This window comes from Petromyzon marinus, chromosome 23 (assembly GCF_048934315.1).
Source record: "Petromyzon marinus isolate PM22_M1 ecotype Great Lakes invasive population chromosome 23, UKy_Petmar_22M1.pri1.0, whole genome shotgun sequence".
In the NCBI taxonomy this organism is placed as follows: Eukaryota; Metazoa; Chordata; class Hyperoartia; order Petromyzontiformes; family Petromyzontidae; genus Petromyzon; species Petromyzon marinus.
Genome location: NC_133689.1, coordinates 27,755,124 through 27,780,428, shown reverse-complemented (window position 1 = coordinate 27,780,428; position 25,305 = coordinate 27,755,124). Strand labels below are relative to the sequence as shown.

At 47.6% G+C, this 25,305-nt stretch overlaps 2 protein-coding genes across 10 annotated transcripts in view; one reads left to right on the top strand and one right to left on the bottom strand.

Annotated features, from left to right (window-relative positions):
* Positions 1 to 506: 506 nt before the first annotated feature.
* Positions 507 to 16,868, bottom strand: ADAT2 (adenosine deaminase tRNA specific 2). 8 transcript variants are annotated; one of them, XM_076069133.1, is made up of 8 exons: positions 16,735 to 16,843; positions 15,643 to 15,980; positions 12,465 to 12,575; positions 10,676 to 10,780; positions 9,361 to 9,511; positions 8,696 to 8,802; positions 6,416 to 6,488; positions 507 to 4,627 (listed from the first exon to the last, which is right to left on the bottom strand). In XM_076069133.1, exons 3-8 carry the CDS (start codon positions 12,522 to 12,524, stop codon positions 4,551 to 4,553), a joined length of 573 nt encoding a protein of 190 aa, XP_075925248.1. In that variant the 5' UTR covers positions 12,525 to 12,575; positions 15,643 to 15,980; positions 16,735 to 16,843; the 3' UTR covers positions 507 to 4,550. The 8 variants fall into 8 exon arrangements, with proteins under 8 accessions (XP_075925248.1, XP_032800154.2, XP_032800155.2 ...); XM_032944263.2 differs by lacking the exon at positions 15,643 to 15,980 and having other exon boundaries at positions 16,735 to 16,868; XM_032944264.2 differs by lacking the exon at positions 16,735 to 16,843 and having other exon boundaries at positions 12,465 to 12,609; positions 15,643 to 16,718.
* Positions 16,869 to 16,962: 94 nt separating this feature from the next.
* PEX3 (peroxisomal biogenesis factor 3) overlaps positions 16,963 to 25,305 on the top strand; it is a 38,339-nt gene continuing 29,996 nt past the window's right edge. For both annotated transcript variants that reach the window (XM_032944261.2, XM_032944260.2), the window contains exons 1-4: positions 16,963 to 17,099; positions 21,093 to 21,224; positions 21,370 to 21,451; positions 22,217 to 22,260. In XM_032944261.2, the coding sequence (XP_032800152.1) occupies positions 17,027 to 17,099; positions 21,093 to 21,224; positions 21,370 to 21,451; positions 22,217 to 22,260 (331 nt within the window). In that variant the 5' untranslated portion in view covers positions 16,963 to 17,026. The remainder of the gene's footprint in view (positions 17,100 to 21,092; positions 21,225 to 21,369; positions 21,452 to 22,216; positions 22,261 to 25,305) is intronic.

The following is a 25,305-nucleotide window of genomic DNA, read 5'->3' as shown; positions in this document are numbered from 1 at the left end:
TCACCACCTACACCTGTGGAAGCTTTTATTAGCTCTCTGCATTCAAAACCAATAAAACCCAATCAATTATCCATCCACTGCATGGCCAATCGACTTAATATTGGAAAACTCGCGTGCCAAACTGTTTTTTCCAAAAATTAGCGCAGAGGTGCTCTGCTACAATTTCCGCAGGTGCGTAGATTGTCTGCTGCAGTTGTGGGACACTGTTCACTAACCCCGTGACAACCTCACAATAACCAAACCATTTTATTTTACCAGGTTAGTCCCACTGTGCTATATTACTTTTTCAGAAACGACCCAAAGGAAAGTCCACGCAATCACGGAGAGAGCATGCAAACTCCAAATATACAGGCATCAGGATTGGGATCGAACCTACGACCTCCTGTATACCAGGCGAGGGAGTGAACATCTCGCCACCGCGGCGTCCCATGCTTCAAAGACAAGACATCAAATATTAATGCATCTGCATAATATACAGCTGGAATGAAGTTGCCTAGGCAAATTAATCCAAAAGCAGTGATTTTATTTAAACAAAATATACAGTTCATCACGGGCAAGGACAGCTGTAAACATTTAGATGTTCGTCCTCCTATGTGATAAAGACTAAATCGGTGATAACAGTTGACTGTGGTACATCTATAGTGGCACGCTCCAAGCTCTGAGTTAAAATCTGGGGGTGGATAAACTCAACCCATATCCCCAGAGTTGCACCTCCTGTCATTGCTCTACAGGGTAGACAATCAACAGTAGATACCTGATGTAAAACTCACCCTGACCACAGAAACGTGGAACTTCTACCACTAGATCTGGAAAAGCAAGGGGGATGTGCCATTACGAATAAAGGCTGTGATAACACGTATAACATAATACAAAATAATTATAAACATCCCATGCTAAGTGACAAGATAGAATTGGAAAATGACAATCTGCCACGTGTGTATAGGGATTATATGGTGCGCCTCGGTGTGAAAGCATCTTTCTCAACAGGTATTTTACTATTATATTCTTGGTTCTTCCGGTAAAGTCACGTTGAAGGGAAACAATAAAATAATAAAATATATATAAAACAATAAAATTCTCACGACGTTTCGACTGCAACACAAGCAGTCATCATCAGGTGTGAAAACCAACGGCAAGAACATTTGAAAGAGGTGGCGGTTTGTATTTATTTATTTTTAAACGTTAGCACCACGGATAGCGATGTAACAGTTTGTTTAGATGGACGAGTCCATCTATGTTCGGAAAAGAGGAGGGGGGAGACGAAAAATTAATGTATGCTGTCTGAAAGCCACCATAAGCGTGAACAATCAATTAAGACCCGAAATGGTTTATCAAATCCTTCCAATGATTGCTAAGCCAGAATCCATCTTCTTGGTTGAAATTGTCTCTGTATATTTGGATAGCCTCATGAACGAATCTCTCATGTAAGCCAGATGGCTTGCAAAGAACCTCTGTCTTGGAGAAGTCAATGTCATGTGAGCCTACTGAATTATAACAGTGATCTGCCACGGCTGAGGTGTTGGTCCTACCGTGTTTAAGGTCTGCTTTGTGTTCACGAATGCGGTCTGAGAAATGTCGTTTGGTTTCTCCAATGTAACTACTACCACAGAGGCAACTAAGTTTGTAGACACCAGGGTACTGTATGTCCGGAATCACATCTTTTACAGACGGAACCAGATCACGGATTTTATGGAATGTGTTGAAACGGACCTGGATCTTGTTTATTCACGATTTTGGAGATCTTTTTTGTGATCCCCGCAATGTAGGGTAAAGTGATGGTTTTGAAAAGCTCCTCAAGAGGGTCCTTCATGGTTTGAGTGATAGCTTTGCGGATTGTATAGTCGGAGTAACCATTAGCCTTAAGAGCTTGGTGTACGTGCTTGAGTTCACTGCCTATGTGTTCCTGGTCGGATATGCATTGGGCTCTATGGTGCAGTCTTGATGAGAGAATTCTTCTGTGAAACCGGATTTCCACCACCATCCATCACAGAAGAATTCTGTGACCATAACTCAAACGGTCGTCTTCAGGTGTGAAGACGACCGTTTGAGTTATGGTCGAAATGTCGTGAGAATTTTTTTATTGTTTTATATATATTTTATTATTTTGTTGTTTCTCTTCAACGTGACTTTACCGAAAAAACTAAGAATATGAATTACTGCAGTCACGAAAGCTTTAAATCAAAATAGATGGACTCGTCCATCTAAACAAACTGTTACATCGCTATCCGTGGTGCTAACGTTTAAAAATAAATAAATACAAACCGCCACCTCTTTCAAATGTTCTTGCCGTTGGTTTGCACACCTGATGATGACTGCTTGTGTTGCAGTCGAAACGTCGTGAGAATTTTATTGTTTTATATATATTATTATTTTATTGTTTCCCTTCAACGTGACTTTACCGGAAGAACCAAGAATATGAATCACTGCAGTCACGAAAGCTTTAAATCAAAAGGTATTTTACTCTCGCATCTCCAATTAGCACAGTTAGCTACGTTCGGTGCGAAAGTTCAACATACATAGTCTCTCATAGTTTGCGTGAAGTTCAGGGCAAGCATCATTATTAAAAGCAATGAACACAAATGGGCAACATTGTTTTCAAGCTTAGCGTAGGGTCTAAACTAACCAAAAACGTGTGATTTTATAGAGGCAATTCACTTTAAAGCTGAATTTTAAAATTAATGTGGAACGTCAACAGACGGTGCAATAACCGCTGGTTGGTTGTGCCGTGTACCATTGCGCCACCTACTGGCAGAGCGCGCGTCACAGGAGATGCCCAACCACGGCTTGCCATGCGCCAGCCAAGCGACTCTCAAACCCGTGCTGTGGCTTGTCACGTGGGCCTTCATCAGCAAATAAACCACAATGAGCATACCCCTTATCTGCGTTTCTGCGAGTTTATTGTAAAAGGGTTGTATGTACAACTGAACAATTTTAACTTCTACAAATGTTATAAAAGTTTACAAAATTGACAGAGAAGTAAAGGTTTTTTGGTTTAGATCGTGTAAATGTGTTAAACCACCACCACGCGACACAACCAATTCGTAAGGTTTGTCATGACAACAAAACGTGCTAATTAGTTACTTCTTCAGGACACCGGTGTGTTGGAGAGTAAACCCACAACCACCTACAATTTGAGTACGGCGATTCGCTGGTGATTATAACCAGCCTTATCAGGCGATTTACCAGAATTGTGAAGTCTTCCTGTTTCGGTCTTAAATAAAGGTGGTTTCATCACTGTGAGCCGATGAGGCGCGAAAACTTCGGTGTGCTGAAGTAACTAATGGGCATGTTTTACTCTTGATTCGAAGCTTTCGTGACTGCAGGAATCCATACTCTTTGGTTCTCTCGGTAAAGTCACGTAGGTAGAAAAATAATAGATCACGACGTTTCGATCGCAACACAAGCACTCGTCATCAGGTGGGACAGCCACAACAATAAAAAACTGGCATGTTTTTTTTACGCGACAAATCTTACTAAACCTTACTAGTTGGCTGTGTCAGGTGGCGGTGGTGGTTTAACAACACATTTATATTAAAGCGATTTAACCCAAAAAAACATTATTATGGATATTAGTCAGGGAAACCTAAGTATTCAATTTACTTATAATAAATTAGGATTTTTTCTGCACAAGAGAAGATGGAAGAGTATCAATTTCACCAACGATCACATAATTGTAAATTACTGCAGTGGGGTACTTGTGGTTGAGCATCACAGCTCTGATAATAATAATTTAAACTTATAATATGCCACACAGGATTAACTCACTCTCAAAGGCAGAGAATAACTCAAGAGGCACGACGAACCACAGATAAGCAAGAAATCTGCCACATGGTAGCCCATACAAACAATTGCCCATGTTCTGCGGTCTTCGATATATGAAGTTATTATTGGCCAATTATTGCTTGTTTACACACGTGGGTGGAAACTGGAGCACATGGAGAAAACCACACCCGCAAGAAACGAATCACTCTATACCACACAGAAGGAAAATGTGAAGTGCACGTTTGCTGTACTGCATCCGTTGGCAAGTCTATAAAACTATTTTTTAAAAAGATTTATTTTACTAGTAAGGCCCACCAACCATTTAGATCTTTTTCAGAAGTGACCTGGTCACAGATGATAGCTCAATGAAGTCGGTTATCATGTGGAAATGTATAGCAGCCATATACTCTCAAAGCATGTTTCTAAACGTGGAGAGAAAAACATGAGGACCTGGAGAAAAATCCACGTGACCACAGGGAGAACGAGCAAAATCTAAATATACAACAGGCGGGATCGAACCCACAACCTCCTTTGTACCAGGCGAAGTAGTTACCATATCCTCAGCTTGGCACCCTAAACTCAGAATATTGCACTTTGACACCCACGGGAAGGGAATTTCACAATACTTATGTGATCTACCAACCCTCGCCTCCACAGTGCTGGACTACAGGCATATGCTGCTGCCACCACCACTCGTTAAATGATGGCCATACCATAGACCGTTGTAAACCCTTTGGTCTTTAGCCGAATGAGCCATGAACATGAAATGACCACCATCTGTAGAACCATCACAGTGCCGAGAGCGAAGGAGAGGAGGCGAGGTCACTGGGATGCTGGTTGCCCTTCTTGATCTTTGGATTCGGAGCTGCAGCAACGACAGAGAGATCACGCCACGTTACATGGGGACGAACAGCGCAATCCCAGCGCAATCCTTACAGAGGCAACGCCGCCTGAGCAAGTGACACCGGGGCTTGTGGAAGTGAGCTTCAACATCTCGACGACGTCACGCCATGGCGCAGCAGTATGTGGAACACACCGGGTGACACGTCATCACGGTTTCATGAGAAACCCACGAATCGCCGTACTCACATTGTAACTTACAACAGCCGACCAATGCTGCTGAACGTGAAGCTGTGGTGATTATTTGTGAGAAATGGAAATGCAGTGGGTCCCTCAGTTCATTATATTAAATGGTTCCAGAAAAAACATCGCTAACTGAAATGATCATTAATCGAATATAGGAAATACATGTTAAAGTGCTTAATTTGTTCCAAGACAATCGGAAGTTGACATTTTTCACCGTATAAAACATAGTTTATAATATTTAAACACGCAATTTTAATAAATAAACGTTATAACAACATATTAAAGCATTAATATGATTAGAAACATGGATACATAATATAGCAATAAAAGGCGCATAAATAACGCTTAAAATAAAATTCTTACCTGAGGCTAAGAAGATGGATGGCTTAATGGGTTGATAGAGAAGTTAAGGCTCATAAACGGGCGTCGCTAATTGGCTGAGGTCTGATAAGTTCACTTAGAAGCTCCGATTGGCCGAAATTGGTGGTACACGTGATATCGTAAACATATCGCTAATCAAAAATGTATTAATAGAAACAATGGGACTCTATGGGAGGCGGATCGTTAAGAAAAATATTGTTAATCAACCGAGAGGCCACTGTATAATTCTATATTTGACAATTATGGCAAAACTATTTTGAGCTCAACAGATGCAGCGATCACTGCTGACCATGATAGCTTTTGCAAGAGAGATAAGGCAAGTGAGCTGTACCATTAATTCAAGTTAAGTGAATGTGTGTGTTTTAACTGCAGAGATTTCCCAATATTTTAAGCTGAGGCAATATATATCCGTGAAAACAATTGCATCCATGATGGGCACGGCAGGGAGACACTGCCCATCCAACAGAGCTCAACTACAATTGATGATCCCATACCTCCGAAAGCATGGTTGGCTACACAAGGTACGAAATAAATTCAACATACATATATACAAAATGCAACTGTTTCCCTGTCACCAAATTAGTTTGCATATTCTCTAGGATTCACAGCTATGAAGAGCTGTCGATTCACTGGCCCTAACACTTTCACAGCAACGAGGGTGACAAATGAGAATGTTCACTGGAGTATCATAAGTGGTGGTATGTTTTAAATGCCATGTTAGATACCATGATGTACACCATGTTATTATTGTTGCATAAGTTAAAACACATATAGATACATAATAACACAAACCAGTCTGGGTGTGGGAACAATGACTGCAAACTATATAACATGTCCATGTGCAGTAGGAACGTAACAGAGGATTTCTCCACAAATCTGGCTATAGCCTGATGAAGCTAGTTGGAATAATTTGCGAAACGTCGTACTCAGATTGTAAATGTTGTGGCTTTGCTCTCCAACACACCGGTGTGCTGTACTAGTAACGAATTGGCATGTTCCGCTTACGTGAATAACCTTACTAATTGGCTGTCGGGTGGTGGCAGGGTTAACAATACATTTATATATTTATGCAATCTAACCAAAAAAACCCGTATTATGGATGAAATTGGTCGCGAAAGCCTACGTGTTAAACTAGTAAGAGCAGCTTGAAATGCAGGAGTAAGGTTGGCGTAGTGGAAGCACTGACCATTGGGGTTTTGTCCCTTGTAGAAGGTTTTCAGCATGTCCACTGCCTCCTCGGAACGCACCCCTGACACACACTGCATCACACACACATTACACACCAACTCACTTAGTTGCAAATTGCCTGTGGCTACAGTGTTTCATGTTATTATTAGTAGTATTGTCCCCAATTATATTATAATCATGTTATTGAGTTGTCATGAGACAAGAGACATTTTCATTATGAACTCTCACAGCGAGAAGGGCACCACCCCTATGTCAGGCCCCAGCAAACTGACACCCATCCCGAAAAGTGATGTCGAGGATATACTTTTGAAAAGTCACTTCACCTGGCCTCGTATGCATGAGGAGCACTGACACACGCCTGGTGAGCAGCCTGAAAATAAGTGATTGTGTCATGTGACTGAAACTGACTTTGTTTTCAGAAACGGAAAACCATAAGTGACAAAAAACTATTTCAAATGAATGGGTTTTCTGTGCAGTCACTGGTGACCCTACTGTGACCAGCAACACACTGCACTTGATAGCCCGGTTTAACAGAGGGCGGCTGCCTAGATTTGAACCCAGGATCTGAGCTGTGCTAGCTCAGCCCTCTGACACAGCATGAGCCACTTAATATTTTCCTGCATTTCAAATATCAATATTTAAAATGTGTTGCACATCACAATACGGGACATGACAATATTTACAAAGCACACATCATAACTCTTCCTTAAAAAATATACTGAAGCAGATTAGTGCTGGATACAATTGCATTTGCAAATATGATTTGCAACTTTTATCCTTACCCATGTATCAAAAGTTAAATGTTTATGTGGAATTTTATTGAGGGACTGTGTGTTCTTCTTTGGTTCTTTCGGTAAAGTCACGTAGAATGAGAATAAAATAATAAATTGATAAAATAAAATAACACAATAATATTCTCACGACGTTTCGGCCACAACACAAGCGGCCTTCATCAGGTGGAATTTTATTGAGGGACTGTGTGTTGTGGCCGAAACGTCGTGAGAATATTATTGTGTTATTTTATTTTATCAATTTATTATTTTATTCTCATTCTACGTGACTTTACCGAAAGAACCAAAGAAGATGAATCATTGCAGTCACGAAAGCTTTAAATCGGGACTGTGTGTTGTCTGGGACTGTCGTTTTGCTGCCTTGCTCAAGCTTGGGAATGAGAGTACTTATGCAATTTGAACCATGCCCAAGAGGCGCTCATGACTCCACTCTGAGGAAACGACGCTGTCCACCCTGGATTTTACAATCTCAGGTAACACGTGGAGAGGAGAATTCGTTGATGGCAGTTGCAACACCAGCTCCATTAGATCATACCATGCGCCTGTGCAGCCTCTTAGCAGAACAGGTCTGGTGGGTGCCCAGCATTGGCAAATTGTGTCGTGCTGCCCTTACATTCCATTCATCCATTAAGCCACAAACAGGCATCACCTAAAAAAATTGAAAAGACCAAGTCAAGCTTGTTGCAGTCTAAAACTTGGGCCAAGAGCTGCCGTTGATCACGCCACATGCATTTAATATGCTACTAAATACACCACAATGCATATCGAACAATTACTCCATAATCAAGAGAGAAGCGGTCTTATGTCATGGACATGTAAACAGGACGAGTGGTGACAGGCCAACGCGCACGATGTTGCAAGCAACAGGAGGCTTCAGAGGCCGTGGCAAAACAGCACATCAGCTGTTTAGATACACTGCATATTCATATACCGTATACTCGCCAGAGCTCACTCGAATATATATTGTTGTACATATCATTCATAGTTTATCTTTGTGTTCATTCATTGCATGCATATATGCACAGATTATTATTTTGATTGTGTTATTTGGTTTGGAATTTGGATTTGTTTGGATATTTCGTGATAAAATATAATAATCAAATTTTTGTTGTTTGTTAGACATTCTATTGCAATGTTGTGAAGCTGACAACTTAAGCTTTTCACTGCACCCACTATAACATCAGCTTAACTGTGTATGCGACCAATACAATTTGATTGATTGATTGAAAGCGACATCACAGAATGGCGCAAGAGGAGTAGACAGATCAGTGAAGAAGCACAGAACAGAACAGATCCTGGAGGCAGTGAAACATTGAGGCAGCAAGGGCAGATGTTCCCCAATGGTCGTGAAGAACACGGACACTGAAGAAGCATGCCTCTGTTATGTGATGACGAGGGCAATGCGATGGCATCATTCCACCTCCGCATTTCACCGTTCAAATGTCTTTTGCTCGGGGCTTCAGACGCACACCCTCCCTGGCTCACACCTGGAACGTTGAGCCTGTGTGGGGCAGCTCTGCTGAGTGAATGCTCATGACGGAGCCACAGCCCCCAAAGCGCTCGTTCCGGCAGCCGCAGACCACGCGGGGCAAGCCTGGAGGTTGCAGTCAAGGAGCCTGCGCAGCTGTGTTCCACTCCACGCAAGAGAGCGTGAGGCACCCTATGGTGCGCTTACTGCTGGAACAGCCTTACAGGAAGCAAGAAGTATAAACAAATATCTGCATCGGCCTATTGAAAAGCCAATAGGCTGATGGGACTCAAAACATTTTTTTTATATGCGGAGGCATGGACAATACACAAAATACATAAATATATAATTGTTTATATAATATACTATTTTGAAATGGCCACCCTTGCTATCCTCATCTTCCCCATTCTCTCTTTAATCAGGCTCAATAGACTGATGAATTTGGCATGCTCATTTGACACCGTGTTGGTTTGCACACTGCCCCAACTGCACGTGACTGGGGAGCTTCCCATAACATTGTGGAGCCTTCTTATAGCGGCTGCTGGGAGGTGGCGTGACCACACCAACTAAACCCGATGGCGTAACGATCGAGTGGTCGAGCATTTCGGACCGAGCTGTGATAGCCAAAGTCAGAGCTAGTAGACGGAAAGCAGAGGTGGCGCTCAGCCGGGCGACGGTGGATACGAAGGAGCCGCAGGGAGGCAGCGCACATCACGCAGGGCTCCACGGTCACGTAGAGGCTGCAGGCCTGCAGCACGCCAGCCGGGGCGAGGCCCTGGGCGCGGCACCACTCCAGCGCCTCGTCCAGTGCCACCAGCTCGGCGTGACGCGTTGCCTGGCAGCAGGGTTGGGGGGGGGGTAGTGTCACCACGCATCACGTAACCATCCACACCTCCACCCCACAATTTCAATTCAAGCATCCAATGTTTTTTTGTCTCGATTGTATCTGTATTGCTTTTGTGCAGTCTGTACACAGATAAAAGAAAGAGGGACATGTGGATTAGAGAACGTACGCAAGGTATGGACATCATTGTGACTGCTAAGAGCTATGTGGGATTTTGCAGGACAAGTTGCGCGAAGAGATTCTGCTGGCCACTGGTCAAGTAAAATAATGGAGTGGCAGCCAAAGGAGAGATCACGCCTTAGAAGACATCCATTGCAGAGATGGCAGTGATTAAATTATCTTGTGTGTGTGAGCTGGATGTAAGGTTGGATTGCAAGACCATGACTGATGGCGATGGCTTGAGGAACCTTTATCCAGGAGTAGATCGATCATGGCTCATGACGAAAGTCTGCCTCATATACTGTCGTATTTCATGGTTATTTTGATTAATAGTCTGCGAGTAGGGGGGGGGTGACAATTGCTGCGTAGAATTCCAATCGAGTAATTTGCGGCGTAATTTTCCAATTTGGAGAATGTGGATCCAGACGCCAGCACACAGTGGCCAACTCTTGCAAATTACATCCAGAGGCTCATTAGCGACTATTGTGAAGCAAAGAGTGCACGGTATTATTGCCGCTATCACACACCGCGGTAATAATGAGGGTGGACGCTGATTTTTAAACAAACGGCGAAGGTGCTACCGCTGGCCCACTGCGTAACTGCTCCAAATTGAAGTCTCAATCAATCCGAACGAACGTTTAAAGAAACAACTTGCATTGCACTTATAATCAGTTTTCATAGTTTGGAGTTTATTTTAATCAGGTGAGAACACACCAGAACAGGAGAGTATCGTTTGCAAGAGACCTGGGGCACACATCTGCACTGATCATCATGGTAAAGTATGGTCGAATAACCCTCATGACCTGTGCAGGGACGAGAAGGCCCTCTTATAAAGCAGTAGACTGACCAAAGGAATGTGCACGTGCACATATGGAAATGTGACCTGGGCGAGAGCATCATGGGACACATTTCCATATGGTGTGAAATAAGTTCAACGTACATACGAAAGGGAATGCGTGCCAGCTGCGTGTCCGCGCGCCGTCCCGCCAAGCTCACGTTTTTTGTTTCGTTGACTTGGTTGCGCCCGCGCCCTATGACATGTCCCGCGTACACCACGAGGCAGCCGACTGGCACCTCCCCCCGCGCCAGGGCCGTTTGTGCCTGCACACACACATAACCCCCGCATGGCCTCAGCAGACTGTTGGGGCAATTGCTGTTAGCGAGCCCCTGTTAAGGCCGACAGGCACATGAGGGGGTTAGTGGACAGCACCACACCCGGCCACCTTTGTCTCCCCAGTGCTGATGTGTACATACCACACATGGTACTGATTTAAGGCCGAGCTGACCTCAGGAAGGTCCAGGAACCGTTCAGATAATCATCAGCGATGGGTGTGAGCAGGAATCCAACTTAGGTAGCTGGGTTCATAGTGTCATGGATGGCCAACAAATATGGCCATCCATGGATGGCCAACAAATATGGCCATCCATGGCACCGTACTTCATCTCAAGTTACGCTAATGGGTTTCCTTATAATCCTACACAGGACCAAGTCTCATGCGGCTTCTTAAGCAGTTGTTCCCATAGTCCTACGTGCTTGCGTAAAGATTGCAGCCTTCAGTACGGTTATAGGACGAATGGTCTAAGGGCTGCTCCCCCCCCCCCCTCATCCCCGATCCTCCCCCTGTGAGCCACCCAACCTCCGCAACAGACACCACACTCTCACACCTTCATTTGCCTCCCCCACAAAACTCCTTAAAGCATCACCCCCTCCACTAAGATTCGTCCACTTATAACGTTCACCCTCTGTGTGGGTCCCGAACTCCGTTATATGCTTTACACCTCACATCCCCCCACCTAACCCCCTCTGATTGCATGCTGTACCTTCCCGTTTTTGTTTCTGTTCAATAAAATACTTCTGGTAAAGATTACAGTACATCTCAAGCTCTTCCCTATTTTGCCGAATCTTCAATCTTAGCTGCCTGACAGTAAAGAAATTTACCAAAATTGTGGGCTGCCTAGGGCAAGTGTGAGGCTTTTTAGTTAAAATACCACACTATGACATTGTGGTGTAGTAACAGTTATGTATTAGACAGTGTCATCCGAAACAGCTTCACACATTCTAGCTCTGCATTATTGTTGTTGCGCGTTACAGCTAAATGGCAAGCCAGTGGTTCCCAATCTCTCGAGGTCACGTGGGCCACTGTCAACCCTCAAACATCCCTCCCATGCCACCATGCACCAATAATATTTTTTTATGTAAAACGACTCTAATTCATATAATCTGCAACAGTTCCGCAGACCACTTGCCACAGCCATGCGTACTACCAGAGGTTAAACAGACCACAGGTTGGGAGACACTGCAGTGTGGTATTCTGCAAGTTTCAAACATTATTCACAAAACCACTAACTAAACTGAGAAATCTATGTCTCTCTGTGCTACATCACACTGTGCATTGTTGGTGACCATTATAAATTAATGCATACACAAGTCATGGCAGTCTCCTGTTTCAGTCAGGCTCCACGATATGAGATGACCATTTTATTTTTTACTAAAACTTTTATTTGTTGCATTGTTGATGGACTATACTCTGGGCAGTATATTTTGTGGAAAAGATTGGCAAGGATGTTTGTTTGTATCACATTGTCTAAAAGTTATTAACACCCAATGTGTACTAATACGCAGGGGTGACTGGCTCTGATTTGCTAACCAGTTTATCCCTCTATTCATGTACTCAATACAATTTGAGATGATGAACAGTGCTGAGGAATCGAGTGGATGTGTCGTGGTGGCGGTGGTGGCGGTGGTGGCTGCCGCATGCTAGTGGCCTGAACAGCAGAGGAGCACCATGTTGAATGCTTGCTGCATCCACTTGTCAGTCTCCGAGCCAGGCTCTCCAGGGTTCATGGCTCAGCGATCTCTGGGTGGCTCAGTGCTGCCCTCGAATGCAGATGTTCCCTAAAGTCACGGATAGCAACACACAATTCCCAAACTAGTGTGATTATATTATAAATGCTCACATTATAAATACAGGGTGGCCCAAAAGTCAGGACACATAAAGTTATTATATTTATTTGTAAATCGCATAGGGCAATTTTATTTATTTTACCAAATCACAGGGTTATTTCATTTATTTAACAAATGTCCAAACCTCTTCTTCATCCGTATGGCTGATATATGTGCAGAGCAAGAGCTGCATGCTCACCACCTGTGAAATGTTCACTGACTTCCATGAACATTAATGCATGTATTTTATTTTTAAATTAATATAGCACTTATTTTTTTAGATTACAGGTAGAGGTTTAATATTTGAACATTTAATTGCTTTGTAAATGTTTAAAAAAATATATTTTAATGTCATCTGTGAAGAAAACATTATTCTTTGGGTCTTTCAGTAAAGCCACCTAGATAGAAAAGATATACAAATATCACGTTTCCATCGCAACACAAGCAATCGTCATCAGGTGAAAAAAGTTATAGCGGGAGAGGTGCTGAAGCATGATGTTATATAGGTTTGAGATGGGTTTAGCCCAAGGGTAAGTGGGTGGGGCTAGAGGTGGCTCCAGTTCACTGGCTAGGTGGTGATGGTCGGAAATACACTGAGCTCTATGGTGTAGAGTTTTGATGAGGGAATTATTCTGGGATGGATGGTGGTGGGAGTCAGGTTTTAGGTAGGCATCTGTAAGGGTGGCTTTCCTGTAGACAGAGTGTCCCATTGAGCCATCTGGTCTCTTTTCAAATAACACATCCAAGAATGGTAACTTTCCATCCTTTTCCACCTCCATGGTGAATTTAATGGCTGGGTGTATGGAATTGATGTGGTTGAAGAATTGACCCAGCACTGGTAGGCAGCTGTTCCGCTATAATTTGTTTTCACCTGATGACAATTGCTTTGTTGCTATCGAAACGTCGTGATATTTGTATTATTTTTCTATCTACGTGGCTTTACCGAAAGACCCAAATAATATGAATTCCTGCAGTCCCGAAAGCTTTAAGTCAAGAAATCGATATTCTTTTATTTTTATTCACTTTATTTTTTCTTCTATTTACGTGACTTTACAAAAAAAACAAAGAATTAAAAACAAAACTAACTTTAAGCATAAACAATTAAACATTTTCAATGACAGCGTTAAAATAAAGTCATAATCCTGTCTTGACTTTTGGGACACCGTGCACATAATCTCACATCCTACACGTCGAGTACACATCAACATACATCATCACATGGAGGTGCTCGTCTCTGATTCTGGTCCTGGCAGGGGGCCAGTACGGGGTGCCTCTCAAAGTTCAAGGTTACTGCTTCATTAGCTTGCCTGTTACACTGCGAGTTTAAAGGCAATCCCTCAACATCGACTCGTTGCGCCAACGAAGTTGAAAAACGCACGACAGCCAACACACACAGCCATGGCAAAGACGCATAGGAGGAATTCTGAGCAACTTGTAAATTATTAAGACAGTGCAATAACTTTCTCAGCTGTTGACTTTTTACACCAAGAATAACGAGTAGAGATCGCAGAAAACTGAGACTTCATTTTTACAAATGCATATAGTGGGCACTCTAAGGGGCCAGTCTATCGATAGAACCAATTCAGATTTCCTACCAGGTCGGTATTACCCCAGTGTGACGATAGTCAATATGGCAGCAAATTAACCGCCTCTGAATGTATCACATTAGGGTGGTTCGTGGTCTACTGCAGGGGATCGAAAACCAAAATAAGAGCCATTTTTTTCGAATTCGGTAAAAAAAACACTCAATATTTGAATAGCTGCAGTGCACGTGCAGAAGAGTTCCCGACGACTCGGAGACGAAGGTGAAGATTAAGGGCTTGCGCCGTAAGTTTATTAAGGGCTGATGCCAATAAACACAGGGATACACTTCCCCACAAGGGTTGAGAGTCCTAGGCTGCGTACTATCTGTACCTCCCACAGCAGGCTGCCCCGTGCTGCCTCCTCTGCGCCGGCCGTGGGTTCAGCCAACAACGGCCGACCGAGGAGCACAGCCACACCTAGCCCTTACGCTGCGGTAACACAGATCTCTATCCCCTTGCCCCTGGCCCTCCATTGCACCCTACTCAATCCCTTGTCTCCAGCTACGACCCCGCCCTACGTCACGGGCTCTGCTTTAAGTACCCTTGCGGGACATGACGTCATCCCGCCCCCCAGGTGGGCATGACGTCAATTGCCGTGACGTCATCGCCCCCGGAGGCGACCGTGACGTCATGTCCGCAACTAGTCCACGTAGTGAATACGAAACGATGGGTACTTCTTTGGTTCCTTCGGTAAAGTCACGTAGAATGAGAATAAAATAATAAATTAATAAAATAACACAATAAAATTCTTACGACGTTTCGGCCACAACACAAGTGGCCTTCTTCAGGTGACGTTTCGGCCACAACACAAGTGGCCTTCTTCAGGTGAAAGGCCACTTGTGTTGTGGCCGAAACGTCGTGAGAATTTAATTGTGTTATTTTTTTAATTTATTATTTTATTCTAATTCTACGTGACTTTACCGAAAGAACCAAAGAATATGAATCCTTGCAGTCACGAAAGCTTTAAATCGAAAGATGGGTACTTCATCAATAACATCACTAAGCGGTCCTTCAAGAGCTGCATGCGGCTCCAGAGCCGCAGGTTGCTGACCCCTGGTCTATGGTGTTCTAACATCGCCGCCACCACTCGCAGTACTGTAAATTTATGCTGCTGCTTCTCATCCGGCTGAATGAGTAAGAGTAGTCGATGCTAAGTGATACCCAACAGCCGCCAAAGAATCATGAAGAATAGCCACCTCTCTCAATGCTCGGTGCTAGCACCGTCACTACTTAACACACAACACAGGCGACCTACCATGTACGCAATCCTTTAGGTTCATATATATGCAGATGACACACCCGTTACTGCCGAGGGCACGCACTTTGAGCACATTGCCAATGCGTTAACTGATCTGATGTACCTTGAAGCAATGTCCTGCGGTGGGCCAGTTCGCTATGACTCCACTCTAGGGGGTTATCATTGATAGCGGACTCACCTCTGCTACAAACGTGCGGTAATCAACCACCTTGGGCGCCTTGGGTGATGTGCTGCGGTGACGTCACCACGGCGATTGTGCCAGGCTAAGTGCGCGTTAAGGCCACGTGAAGTGTGTCGAACGCCCGCTGGCAGGTTACGGGATAGACCCAAGTGCCATGGGTTGAGTGAGATGACTGGCAGATGCACCAACTTGCTGTGCTTTCGCCTTCCGGGGCTCCACTCGTTGACGATGTGCTGTGGTCTACTGCTCAGTGGCAGTCGCTGCGCTCCAGCTTGGTCCAGCAGCTCATACATTAAACTGCCAGATGCAAACTTTGAACCAGCCACGGGACTTTACTGAAAGACCCAAAGAATATGGATATTAAATAACACAACGCGCATTGTAGGCGGAACACTTGAGACCACAGACATGCGAACTGCAACGCAGTTTACACGAGTTTACACTCAGGTCAAATAATACCTCGACAATGACACCATTTGTGCACACTCAAGCCCCAATCTCATCATCCCTATCTGGGATCCAACGTTGCAGTTAACGTCCAAAATTGCCACCTCAATGGTGAGTCCCAAACATCGCACCTCCTGACTTTGACTACTCCTACACTGGCGCAACCATCAACGCAAATCAGAACACCGAGAAGCGGATGCGCAACATCTCATTCACAAGTGGGGACTTGGAGGATAATCCGGTGAGATTGCCGCCATGCAAGCCAAACTATGGACCATATAGTAAACTCGAGACTCAAGACTCGTAGAGCTATTGAGACTGTGTAGTGGAACCAGTTTTCTGCGCTCCTTCAACGGAGGAATAGCAAAACGACAACGTTCTTCTGAACCCCCCCCCTCTCAGTTGCTAGCAGACCTCCGCACTGGCATTGAGCAGCTCTGGAAGAACATTTTGCTCCTGTTGCTGCCATCACACGCAGGTAGTGGCGCAGAACGATCCACACTGGCAAAGCCTCCTCCTAAAAAAGGACCCCCGTCTACGGGGGTAGCGCGCGGTGCCCCAGGGCCCCCACACACCACCGTGACATTGGTGGATGTAACGCTTGTCCCGGCAACGCGGAGTAGTCGCAGCTGCGACACTTACGACGGCGTCCTGGGACTGATGAAGCTGCACGGTGAGACGCGACGCTCGCACGGGGGAGTTGGCAGGCAGCGGCGGCCGGAACTCGCGCGCGGGGCGCAATGGCCGCCATGTTGGGTAGGGGTGGTGGGCGCATGCGCAGAGCCGCTCTCCCTGAGCAACATGTCTGCCGGCATGGCGCCTTGGTCGTGAGCGGCGCGGCTGCCGATCCCGTGGGACCGAGGGAGCGGAAGATCCCCCAGGGACTGCCGAGCGAGCCGGTGGGGTGGCGGAAGAGGTCCCGGACTCGTGAGCTATGTTGACCGCACTCGGTGGATTCTTCAAGCGTCACCGCAGGAAGCTGATTTTCACGGGCGCCGTGATCGGAGGTGAAGAGAGGGGGAAGGAGTGTGAGCATGGCGGGGTGCGTGTGAAAGTGCAGAGCAGTGTGAGTGAGTAGAGTGGGGTGAGTGTGCACAGCGGTGTGAGTGAGCAGAGCGGGGTGATTGTGCAGAATAGTATGAGTGAGCAGAGCGGGTGAATGTGCAGAGCAGTGTGAGTGAGTAGAGTGGGGTGAGTGTGCACAGCAGTGTCAGTGAGCAGAGCGGGGTGAGTGTGCAGAGCAGTGTGAGTAGAGTGGGGTGATTGTGCAGAACAGTATGAGTGAGTAGAGCGGGTGAATGTGCAGAGCAGTGAGAGTGAGTAGAGTGAGTGTGCAGAGCAGTGTGAGTGAGTAGAGTGGGGTGAGTGTGCAGAGGAGTGTGAGTGAGCAGAGCGGGTGAGTGTGCAGAGCAGTGTGAGTGAGCAGAGCGGGTGAGTGTGCACAGCAGTATGAGTGAGTAGAGTGGGGTGATTATGCAGAGCAGTGTGAGTGAGCAGAGTGGGGTGATTGTGCAGAGCAGTGTGAGTGAGTAGAGTGGGGTGATTGTGCAGAGCAGTGTGAGTGAGCAGAGTGGGGTGAATGTGCAGAGCAGTGTGAGTAGAGTGGGGCGAAGTGCAGAGCAGTGTCAGTGAGTAGAGTGGGGTGAATGTGCAGAGCAGTGTGAGTAGAGTGGGGTGATTGTGCAGAGCAGTGTCAGTGAGTAGAGTGGGGTGAATGTGCACAGCAGTGTGAGTGAGCAGAGCGGGGTGAGTGTGCAGAGCAGTGTGAGTGAGTAGAGTGGGGTAAATGTGCAGAGCAGTGTGAGTAGAGTGGGGTGATTGTGCAGAGCAGTGTGAGTGAGCAGAGCGGGGTGAGTGTGCACAGCAGTATGAGTGAGTAGAGTGGGGTGATTGTGCAGAGCAGTATGAGTGAGTAGAGTGGGGTGATTGTGCAGAGCAGTATGAGTGAGTAGAGTGGGGTGATTGTGCAGAGCAGTGTGAGTAGAGCGGGGTGAGTGTGCACAGCGGGGTGAGTGAGCAGAGCGGGGTGATTGTGCAGAACAGTATGAGTGAGTAGAGCGGGTGAATGTGCAGAGCAGTGTGAGTGAGTAGAGTGGGTGAGTGTGCAGAGCAGTGTGAGTAAGCAGAGCGGGTGAGTGTGCACAGCAGTATGAGTGAGTAGAGTGGGGTGATTGTGCAGAGCAGTGTGAGTGAGTAGAGTGGGGTGAATGTGCAGAGCAGTGTGAGTGAGTAGAGTGGGGTGATTGTGCAGAGCAGTGTGAGTGAGTAGAGTGGGGTGATTGTGCACAGCAGTGTGATTGAGCAGAGCGGGTGAATGTGCAGAGCAGAGTGAGTAGAGTGGGGGTGATTGTGCAGAGCAGTGTGAGTAGAGTGGGGTGAATGTGCAGAGCAGTGTCAGTAAGTAGAGTGGAGTGAATGTGCAGAGCAGTGTGAGTGAGCAGAGCGGGGTGAGTGTGCACAGCAGTGTGAGTGAGCAGAGCGGGGTGAGTGTGCACAGCAGTATGAGTGGGTAGAGTGGGGTGAATGTGCAGAGCAGTGTGAGTGAGCAGAGTGGGGTGAATGTGCAGAGCAGTATGAGTGAGTAGAGTGGGGTGAATGTGCAGAGCAGTGTCAGTGAGTAGAGTGGGGTAAATGTGCAGAGCCGTGTGAGTAGAGTGGGGGTGAATGTGCAGAGCAGTGTCAGTGAGTAGAGTGGGGTAAATGTGCAGAGCAGTGTGAGTAGAGTGGGGTGAAGTGCAGAGCAGTGTCAGTGAGTAGAGTGGGGTAAACGTGCAGAGCAGTGTGAGTAGAGTGGGGTGAAGTGCAGAGCAGTGTCAGTGAGTAGAGTGGGGTAAATGTGCACAGCGGTGTGAGTGAGCTTCGTAGTGATTTGAAGCTTTTTTAGACTGCAGGAATCCATACTCTTTGGTTCTTTCGGTAAAGTCACGTAGGTATAAAATAAAATAAATCACGACGTTTCGGGCGCAACACAAGCGTCCATCATCAGGTGGGAAAGCATGGTCTGCTGCTGAGGCAGACTGTTTTAAAAGGTTTGAAATGGGTGCAGCTCAAGAGCCATAAAGAAGTGGCCGGGGCTAGTGATGTTAATGTGAGGAATTAGCATGTGACTGTAAGATATAGAGAGCGGCCTCCTAGACGATGGCACGGAGGTGGCTATGTTAATGTGAGAGATTAGCATGTTAATGTGAAATCGAAGAGTGGTGCAATCCAAAGGCATGAGTGCAACCCAAAGGGTGCGATCCAAAGGGCATGTGCGTACGAGAGTGCAATACAAAGGACATGTGAGCATGAGAGATCTAAGAAAGAGGCATGGAGAGAGAGAGAGACAGAGAGTCGGAAATAACAGCTGACATAGGCAGGTAGGATGGTACATCACAGTCAGTTAAGACTTTACCTGATTAATAACATCCTTCCAATGATTGCTCAGTTTGTACCCATCCTCTCGGTTTAAGTTGTGTCGGTGTTTATATATCTGGATGGCTTCATGAACAAATTTCTGAAGGTAGCCGGTTGGTTTGCAGAGTACCTCCGTCTGTAAATCATCATGGACTTTGTGAAGCAGTCTCCTGCGGGGTTGCCACATGGCAGGAGCGTGATGTGGTCCTTGGCCACCTTATAACCCAGAGCAGGCTTTTCTTTTTTGGATAGAAAGGTAGGGATGATATCCTCTTCCAAAATAATCCCGTCTCATCTGCATTAAAGACCTGCTCAGGTCGATATCCTTTCTCGATTTACTTTTTCAATTCCACCGGGTGATGATCCGCCGATGCTGCTTTGCCTGCGAACTCGACGTTATGAAGGCCGTAATGCCGTTTAAAAATTTAAAACCAGCCTTTGCAGGCTCAAAACTAGGGGCAGGCTTGGCTGAACTGCCGGATTCATTGTGCGTGTTGCTTGAAGAGCTGCATTGCTTTTGCACGTGTCACAGGACCACTCAATGATACTAATTGTTTTGCCTTTCAATCCAAATATTTAATGCCTTTTCCATGCATTCTATAGTCACAAGATTGCAATGCCACTTTAACACTTTGAGGAGCACTTGCCTTGACACTTATGAATATTATTTTCACAGTTTTAAATATACTGCACAGTTGATTCGTTTTCTTCTGTAATGGCGGCCCACAGATGCCGCACTTTCTCCTCTAGCTAACCAATCTAACAACTCTGTTTACTTAAGGTCATGACTGCCTTTTAGCAATACTATCACTCTTATCCACTGGTTTATGCTTAGGACCCATAGTTATGGGTACAAAAAACTGCCTCGCATCCCTCTCCCGCCCCGCACAATGTTGTCAGCGACGCCATCGCCGGCTTCTTGAGTGATTGTACTAAAGTGTACAGCGTACCCGCGAAAGGCTAAAACTAACCTCCGCAATAATTTAATTGGTGTACAAAAAGGGCCCCCACGATAAGTCCAAACCACGAACGATAAACCCACGATATTCAAGGGTCTCCTGTATATATTTTTTCTCTTGCAGTTGCCCAACTCAACACAAGCCTGAGTAAAATTCTTAATTTGTTTTTACCATCGTTTAGTCTGACTGGAGAGTTGGGAGGGGGGGCGGGGCAGGGGTTTGCAGCAGCAGGGGTTGAGCCCACAGTGCCGCAAGCTGCTCATGGAGTGGTGGGGCCAGACCCCAGCTGGGCCGGAATGGCCCAGGGCCCTTGCAGGGCTACTCAGCCAGCTTTCCACTCGTTATGGGAATACATAAACAGGCGTGATATTGTCCATGCCATCATGTATATGGCAATAGGTGCCTGTTTGTTATTATATCTTATATTTAACCAGGAGGTGAAACAAACCGATTGAGACACATGAAACAGCATTGCTTCTTTTGCAAGGTAACTTTGGTTTAACAACAACAACACCTGCTGACACCACCTGCTCTGAAAGCATGTAAATGCAAACACTTGTCTGTGCGCATGTAACTCTAGGCATGTGTTGTGTGTGTGTGTGCGTCGTTGTGCGTGCATGGGGCCCGCACGCTCCACGTGTCCAGGTGTTCTGGTGCTGGCACGTGTGGCTCGCCGCAAGCTCCTGGAGCTGCAGGAGCGCGAGGCAGATGCGTACATCACTCACGCTCGCCGCGTGCACCACTTCGAGAGCAACCAGCGCACGTGCAACATGACGGGTGAGCAGAGCTTACAGAGCCACACCACGTCTCGTGTGTTGGAGAGACTGGAATGTGCAACCTAGGAACGGACCTTCGAGACCAGAGCTCTTTGCCTTTTGGGCCACATCTTCGTGTAACGGCAGTGGACGTGTGATCTGTGCAGTGCTGTCTATGCTGCCCACGCTGCGAGACAACATCACGAAGCAGCTGGACTGTGAGAGCCTGACGGCCGCCCTGCGCGCCAGGCAAGCTGCCCACATCACAGTCACTGATGTGCATGAGATTCTCTCTGCCCAGCTGAGAGCCGGGCGTAGCGGTGTTGTGAGCCTGTCGTCCACCTCTTGAGAAGAAAGGATTGTTGGGTCATGTAAATTTGTGATGCCCACACACCCATTGTGTTTAGAGGTAACCCGGTGATGGCAGTGCAGGAAGTGGGTTAATGAAGATGTCTGTATACAGACTGTTTGCTATTCATTGGCATGGGTTTTCTCCGGGTACATTAGTTTCCTTCCACACGCAGACACTCCCAAATACAGAAGTGGCTCAAATATGCCAGTGCAAGATCCTCATGTGGAAATGTCTTGAGACTTGGTGAGGCTTTCCCAAGTAATTTAAGCACAAGCACAAAATATTATTATTGCCATACTTTATTTGCAACTTTGTTGCAAATAATGTTCTTGAAAGTCTTACAAATATGCAACACTTTTTTGAACATAGCAATCTTCATGAGAGTGAGAATGCGTTTAGCCTGATCCCTGTAGCGTGCATGAGAGCGGCATGCAAGTGACGGTGAGTGCAGTGTGGTGAGTGTGATGTGGACTGCGCAGAACAGTGAGTGTGTGGGGTGGTGAATGGTCGACTTTGTAGGATTGTGTATAACGGTGTCGTGCGAGTGACGTAAACTTTGATTGGTGGTCGTGTATGGTGAATGATGGTGCAGTTTTGTGAAGTATGTTGTTCAGGTGATGATGAGTGTGTAACATGGAGTGCTGCTGTTGCTGTGCCCCAAGACCTGCAAACAAGCTGGAAATATGGGAAGATCTTAAAATTCTGAGTGAGTATTTCAATATAATACTTAGCGCTTCTGATGTAATATTCACTGTATTGTGCTGTTCAGTCCGATCAGTAAATGCCAGGGGTTGATACATTTAAAATAGAGGGTGATAATTATCCTGCGCATATGACTGACTTACCTATAATTCACCTATTCTCATCGGATCTCAAGCTCAGCAGGTTTGAGGCTGGAAAGTGCTTTGTTGGGTGACTATTATGTACAAACGGGTTGCCACAGGGCTTGCCAGGCTGTATAGTGGGGACTAGATGTCAGTGCAGCAAAATTAGTTATACTGTATATGCTCCCATGTCTACGCTTCCCTCCTGCAACCTACACTCCGCACTGAGGTGAAGTGTGGTCAAACAATGCTGAAAGCCCCCACAGGCTTTGGGGAGTCTGCGGGGGCTGCTGCCCATTGCCTGCACCGAATTGTCGGGGCCGCTGTCCCCCGACTCCCCCGTTACGGTGCGGGGGCTGCTGCCTCCCGCCTCCTCTGTTTCATTCTCACTACTACTCCGCGACTGCTCTGTCGGGTTCGGGCTACCGACTCCCAACTCCTCGCCCCCCTGTGCTCCCGCCTTTGCTGCTGCCCGCGTAGGCATGTCTCAATCGGTAGGGCCAACGGCTTTACATTTACGACGCGCTACGCGGGCTTAGTAGTGGGCGCGCTGCGGTGGGCGCGCTCGCGAAGCAAAACTCCGTCTTGTGCGTAAACAAAAGGCGTGCGGCGCGCCGACGTGTGACTCCCCGGCTGGCGCTTAGCCCCCGGGATCCCGTTCGCATACACGCCTTACGTGCCCAGGCGCTAACAAACCTGACTCTGCCACCTGCCCGACTCCGTACACCAATCACCCGCGAGTGCTTGGGGTCAGGGGTTAGAAGGCAGGGGTGTCCACCGTACGCGCGCCACTGATTGGAGGGAGTCACTCCGCCCCGATTTAAAGGCCGTTTAAACGGCCACGCGTGTGAGTGAACACCAGACGCTACACTCTCCTATTCGCCGTAAACAGCCGCATATGCACACGAACATAAAGCACTCCACTCACCTTTCCACACTCACAGCGACCACACGACGCAGTTTTATCCTCTACTGGCGGTTTTATTCCCCGCGAATAACCCGCTAAACTACGTGTGTTTGTGTGAGTCAGCAGACCCTAACTGGCCTATCCTTCTGGGATCCTGGACTCAATTTATTCTGCCTGGCGCTCAACTTTCTACCCTCTGATTAATTAACCCAAACTCACCTCTCCGTTACTGATGCTGACTTCCAATCTGAGGCGCCGGAGGCTGTAGAAGGGCGATGCTGTGGGTCGTCTCTGTGGAGGATTGTGCCTGGCTGCATTGAAGCTCGTCACACGGACGACTTGAACGGCCGGCTCCAACACTCCGCTGACTTCGATGACTTGAAGGACTCTAACCTTTACTGCCTGAATCCCCCTTCCTTTGTCCCACCTACAACAAAGGAATTCTGCCGTTTCGCCCCCTTGGCCTCCCGTCTAATCAGGGGCTCGGATTTTCCCGCCCTTTTGATGTTCGGATCCCAGCGCTGGTGACGTCGCCACAGTGATCTCTCCGACGTCCGCTCTCTGCTCTCCCGCTCCCCACCCACTGACTCATGTTGTGTGTGTGTGGTTCCACTCGCGATGGCTCAATAGCCCCTGCTGTGACCATGCAATTTTAATATCAGGTCACGACGCCGCGGTGCACGTCAGCCTCGGGGTAGGTCGCCCAATTTCCCGGCCGCAGGAATCCATGAAACTTGATCCCATTAGGGGCTTCTGGATGAAAACCTGTCGGCCAGGTGACCTTCCCTCCCGGCTCTACGTGGGGTATGTGTGTATTTATGTGGGGGGTGGCGAGGGGCGCACAGCGTCGGCGTCGTCACTCTCCGGTGGCGGCGTCACGGCGGTGGGCATGGCCCCGACGGAGCGGCTCCGCTGCGGTGGCACCACACAGCCCCCCGAGGTGCCAGTCCCCGTCCCGGGTTGACTGGAGCAACTCGCCTGGGTTGCCCCCACGAGGTAGCGACGTGGGGACCGCGGGACTCGTCCGGCTCTCGTGGCTGGCCTCGGCGGTGGTGGCTCCGTCTCTCGGGGTTCCAGCGGTGGTCTCCTCCTCCACTCCAGTGGTTCTCTTTGGTCCTTGGTACCTGCGGGCTGGGAGACAAACTCGGGGGTGGTAGGGTTCAGGGGCCGTCGCCCCCATCCCCCCTGGCTCGGGTCGGGACCCCCTGGGGCCCGGGGCTCCGTGGGGCCCATATACTGTGTGAATCCCCCGGGTATGGGGGGTGTGGGGACCCCGGGGATTCGAGGTACTCGAACGGCGGGGTTCTCCCACGCTGGGGCCGCCATCCATGGTTTTAGTCGCCGGACGTTGACCACCATCTCCTGGCCTCTCTCCCCCCCCCTGAATCAGTACCGTCCAGGGGAAGATTTGTCGTCCCACGGTCCAGGGTCCCCGCCAGTAGGTGGTTAGTTTCCCCACCTGTCCTGCCCCGACGCGAGGGGTGTGCAGCCATACCTTAGAGCCCGCCGAGTAGAAGGGGGGCTCCATTCGGGGTCGGGCGCCCTGCTCCTGCCGCTGGTGTGCGGCCTCGCCTTGCGGGTATGCCCGGCCCCTAGCTCCTCGTAGGGTCTCTCTCTGGTGCTCCACGGGGCGACTCCCCTCCTCCCGTTGCGGCGGAGGAACACCGAACAGCAGATCTGTGAGTAGGCGAGACTCGCGATCAAACATCATTAGGAACGGGGTCTGGCCCGTAGATGTGTGTACCGTGGTTGTGTAGGCGAACAGAGCATAGGGGAGGTGTTCGTCCCAGTCCCGTTGATTTGCGGCTGCCATGCGTTTAAGCTTCCCGGCCAGAGTCTGGTTCATCCTCTCCACCATCCCATTTGCCTGGGGGTGATACGCCGTAGTTCGGTCCTTCTGGATCCCGAACTCTCGGCACAGCGCTTGGAATAGCTCTGCCTCGAACTCACTACCCTGGTCAGTAATGACTCGTTCAGGGACCCCGTGCTTCAGTACATAGTGCTCTACGAATGCTCGGGC

Bases quoted from the DNA above. Each gene is read 5' to 3' on its own strand.
- ADAT2 (XM_032944263.2), bottom strand. From the start codon at position 12,524: ATGAACCCTGGAGAGCCTGGCTCGGAGACTGACAAGTGGATGCAGCAA. The intron at 9,512-10,675 runs GTGAGCTTGGCG...CCCTGCTGCCAG, and splicing joins AAGTCAACGAAACAAAAAAC to GCAACGCGTCACGCCGAGCT. The intron at 8,803-9,360 runs GTATCCACCGTC...TGCAACCTCCAG, and splicing joins TGCCTCCCTGCGGCTCCTTC to GCTTGCCCCGCGTGGTCTGC.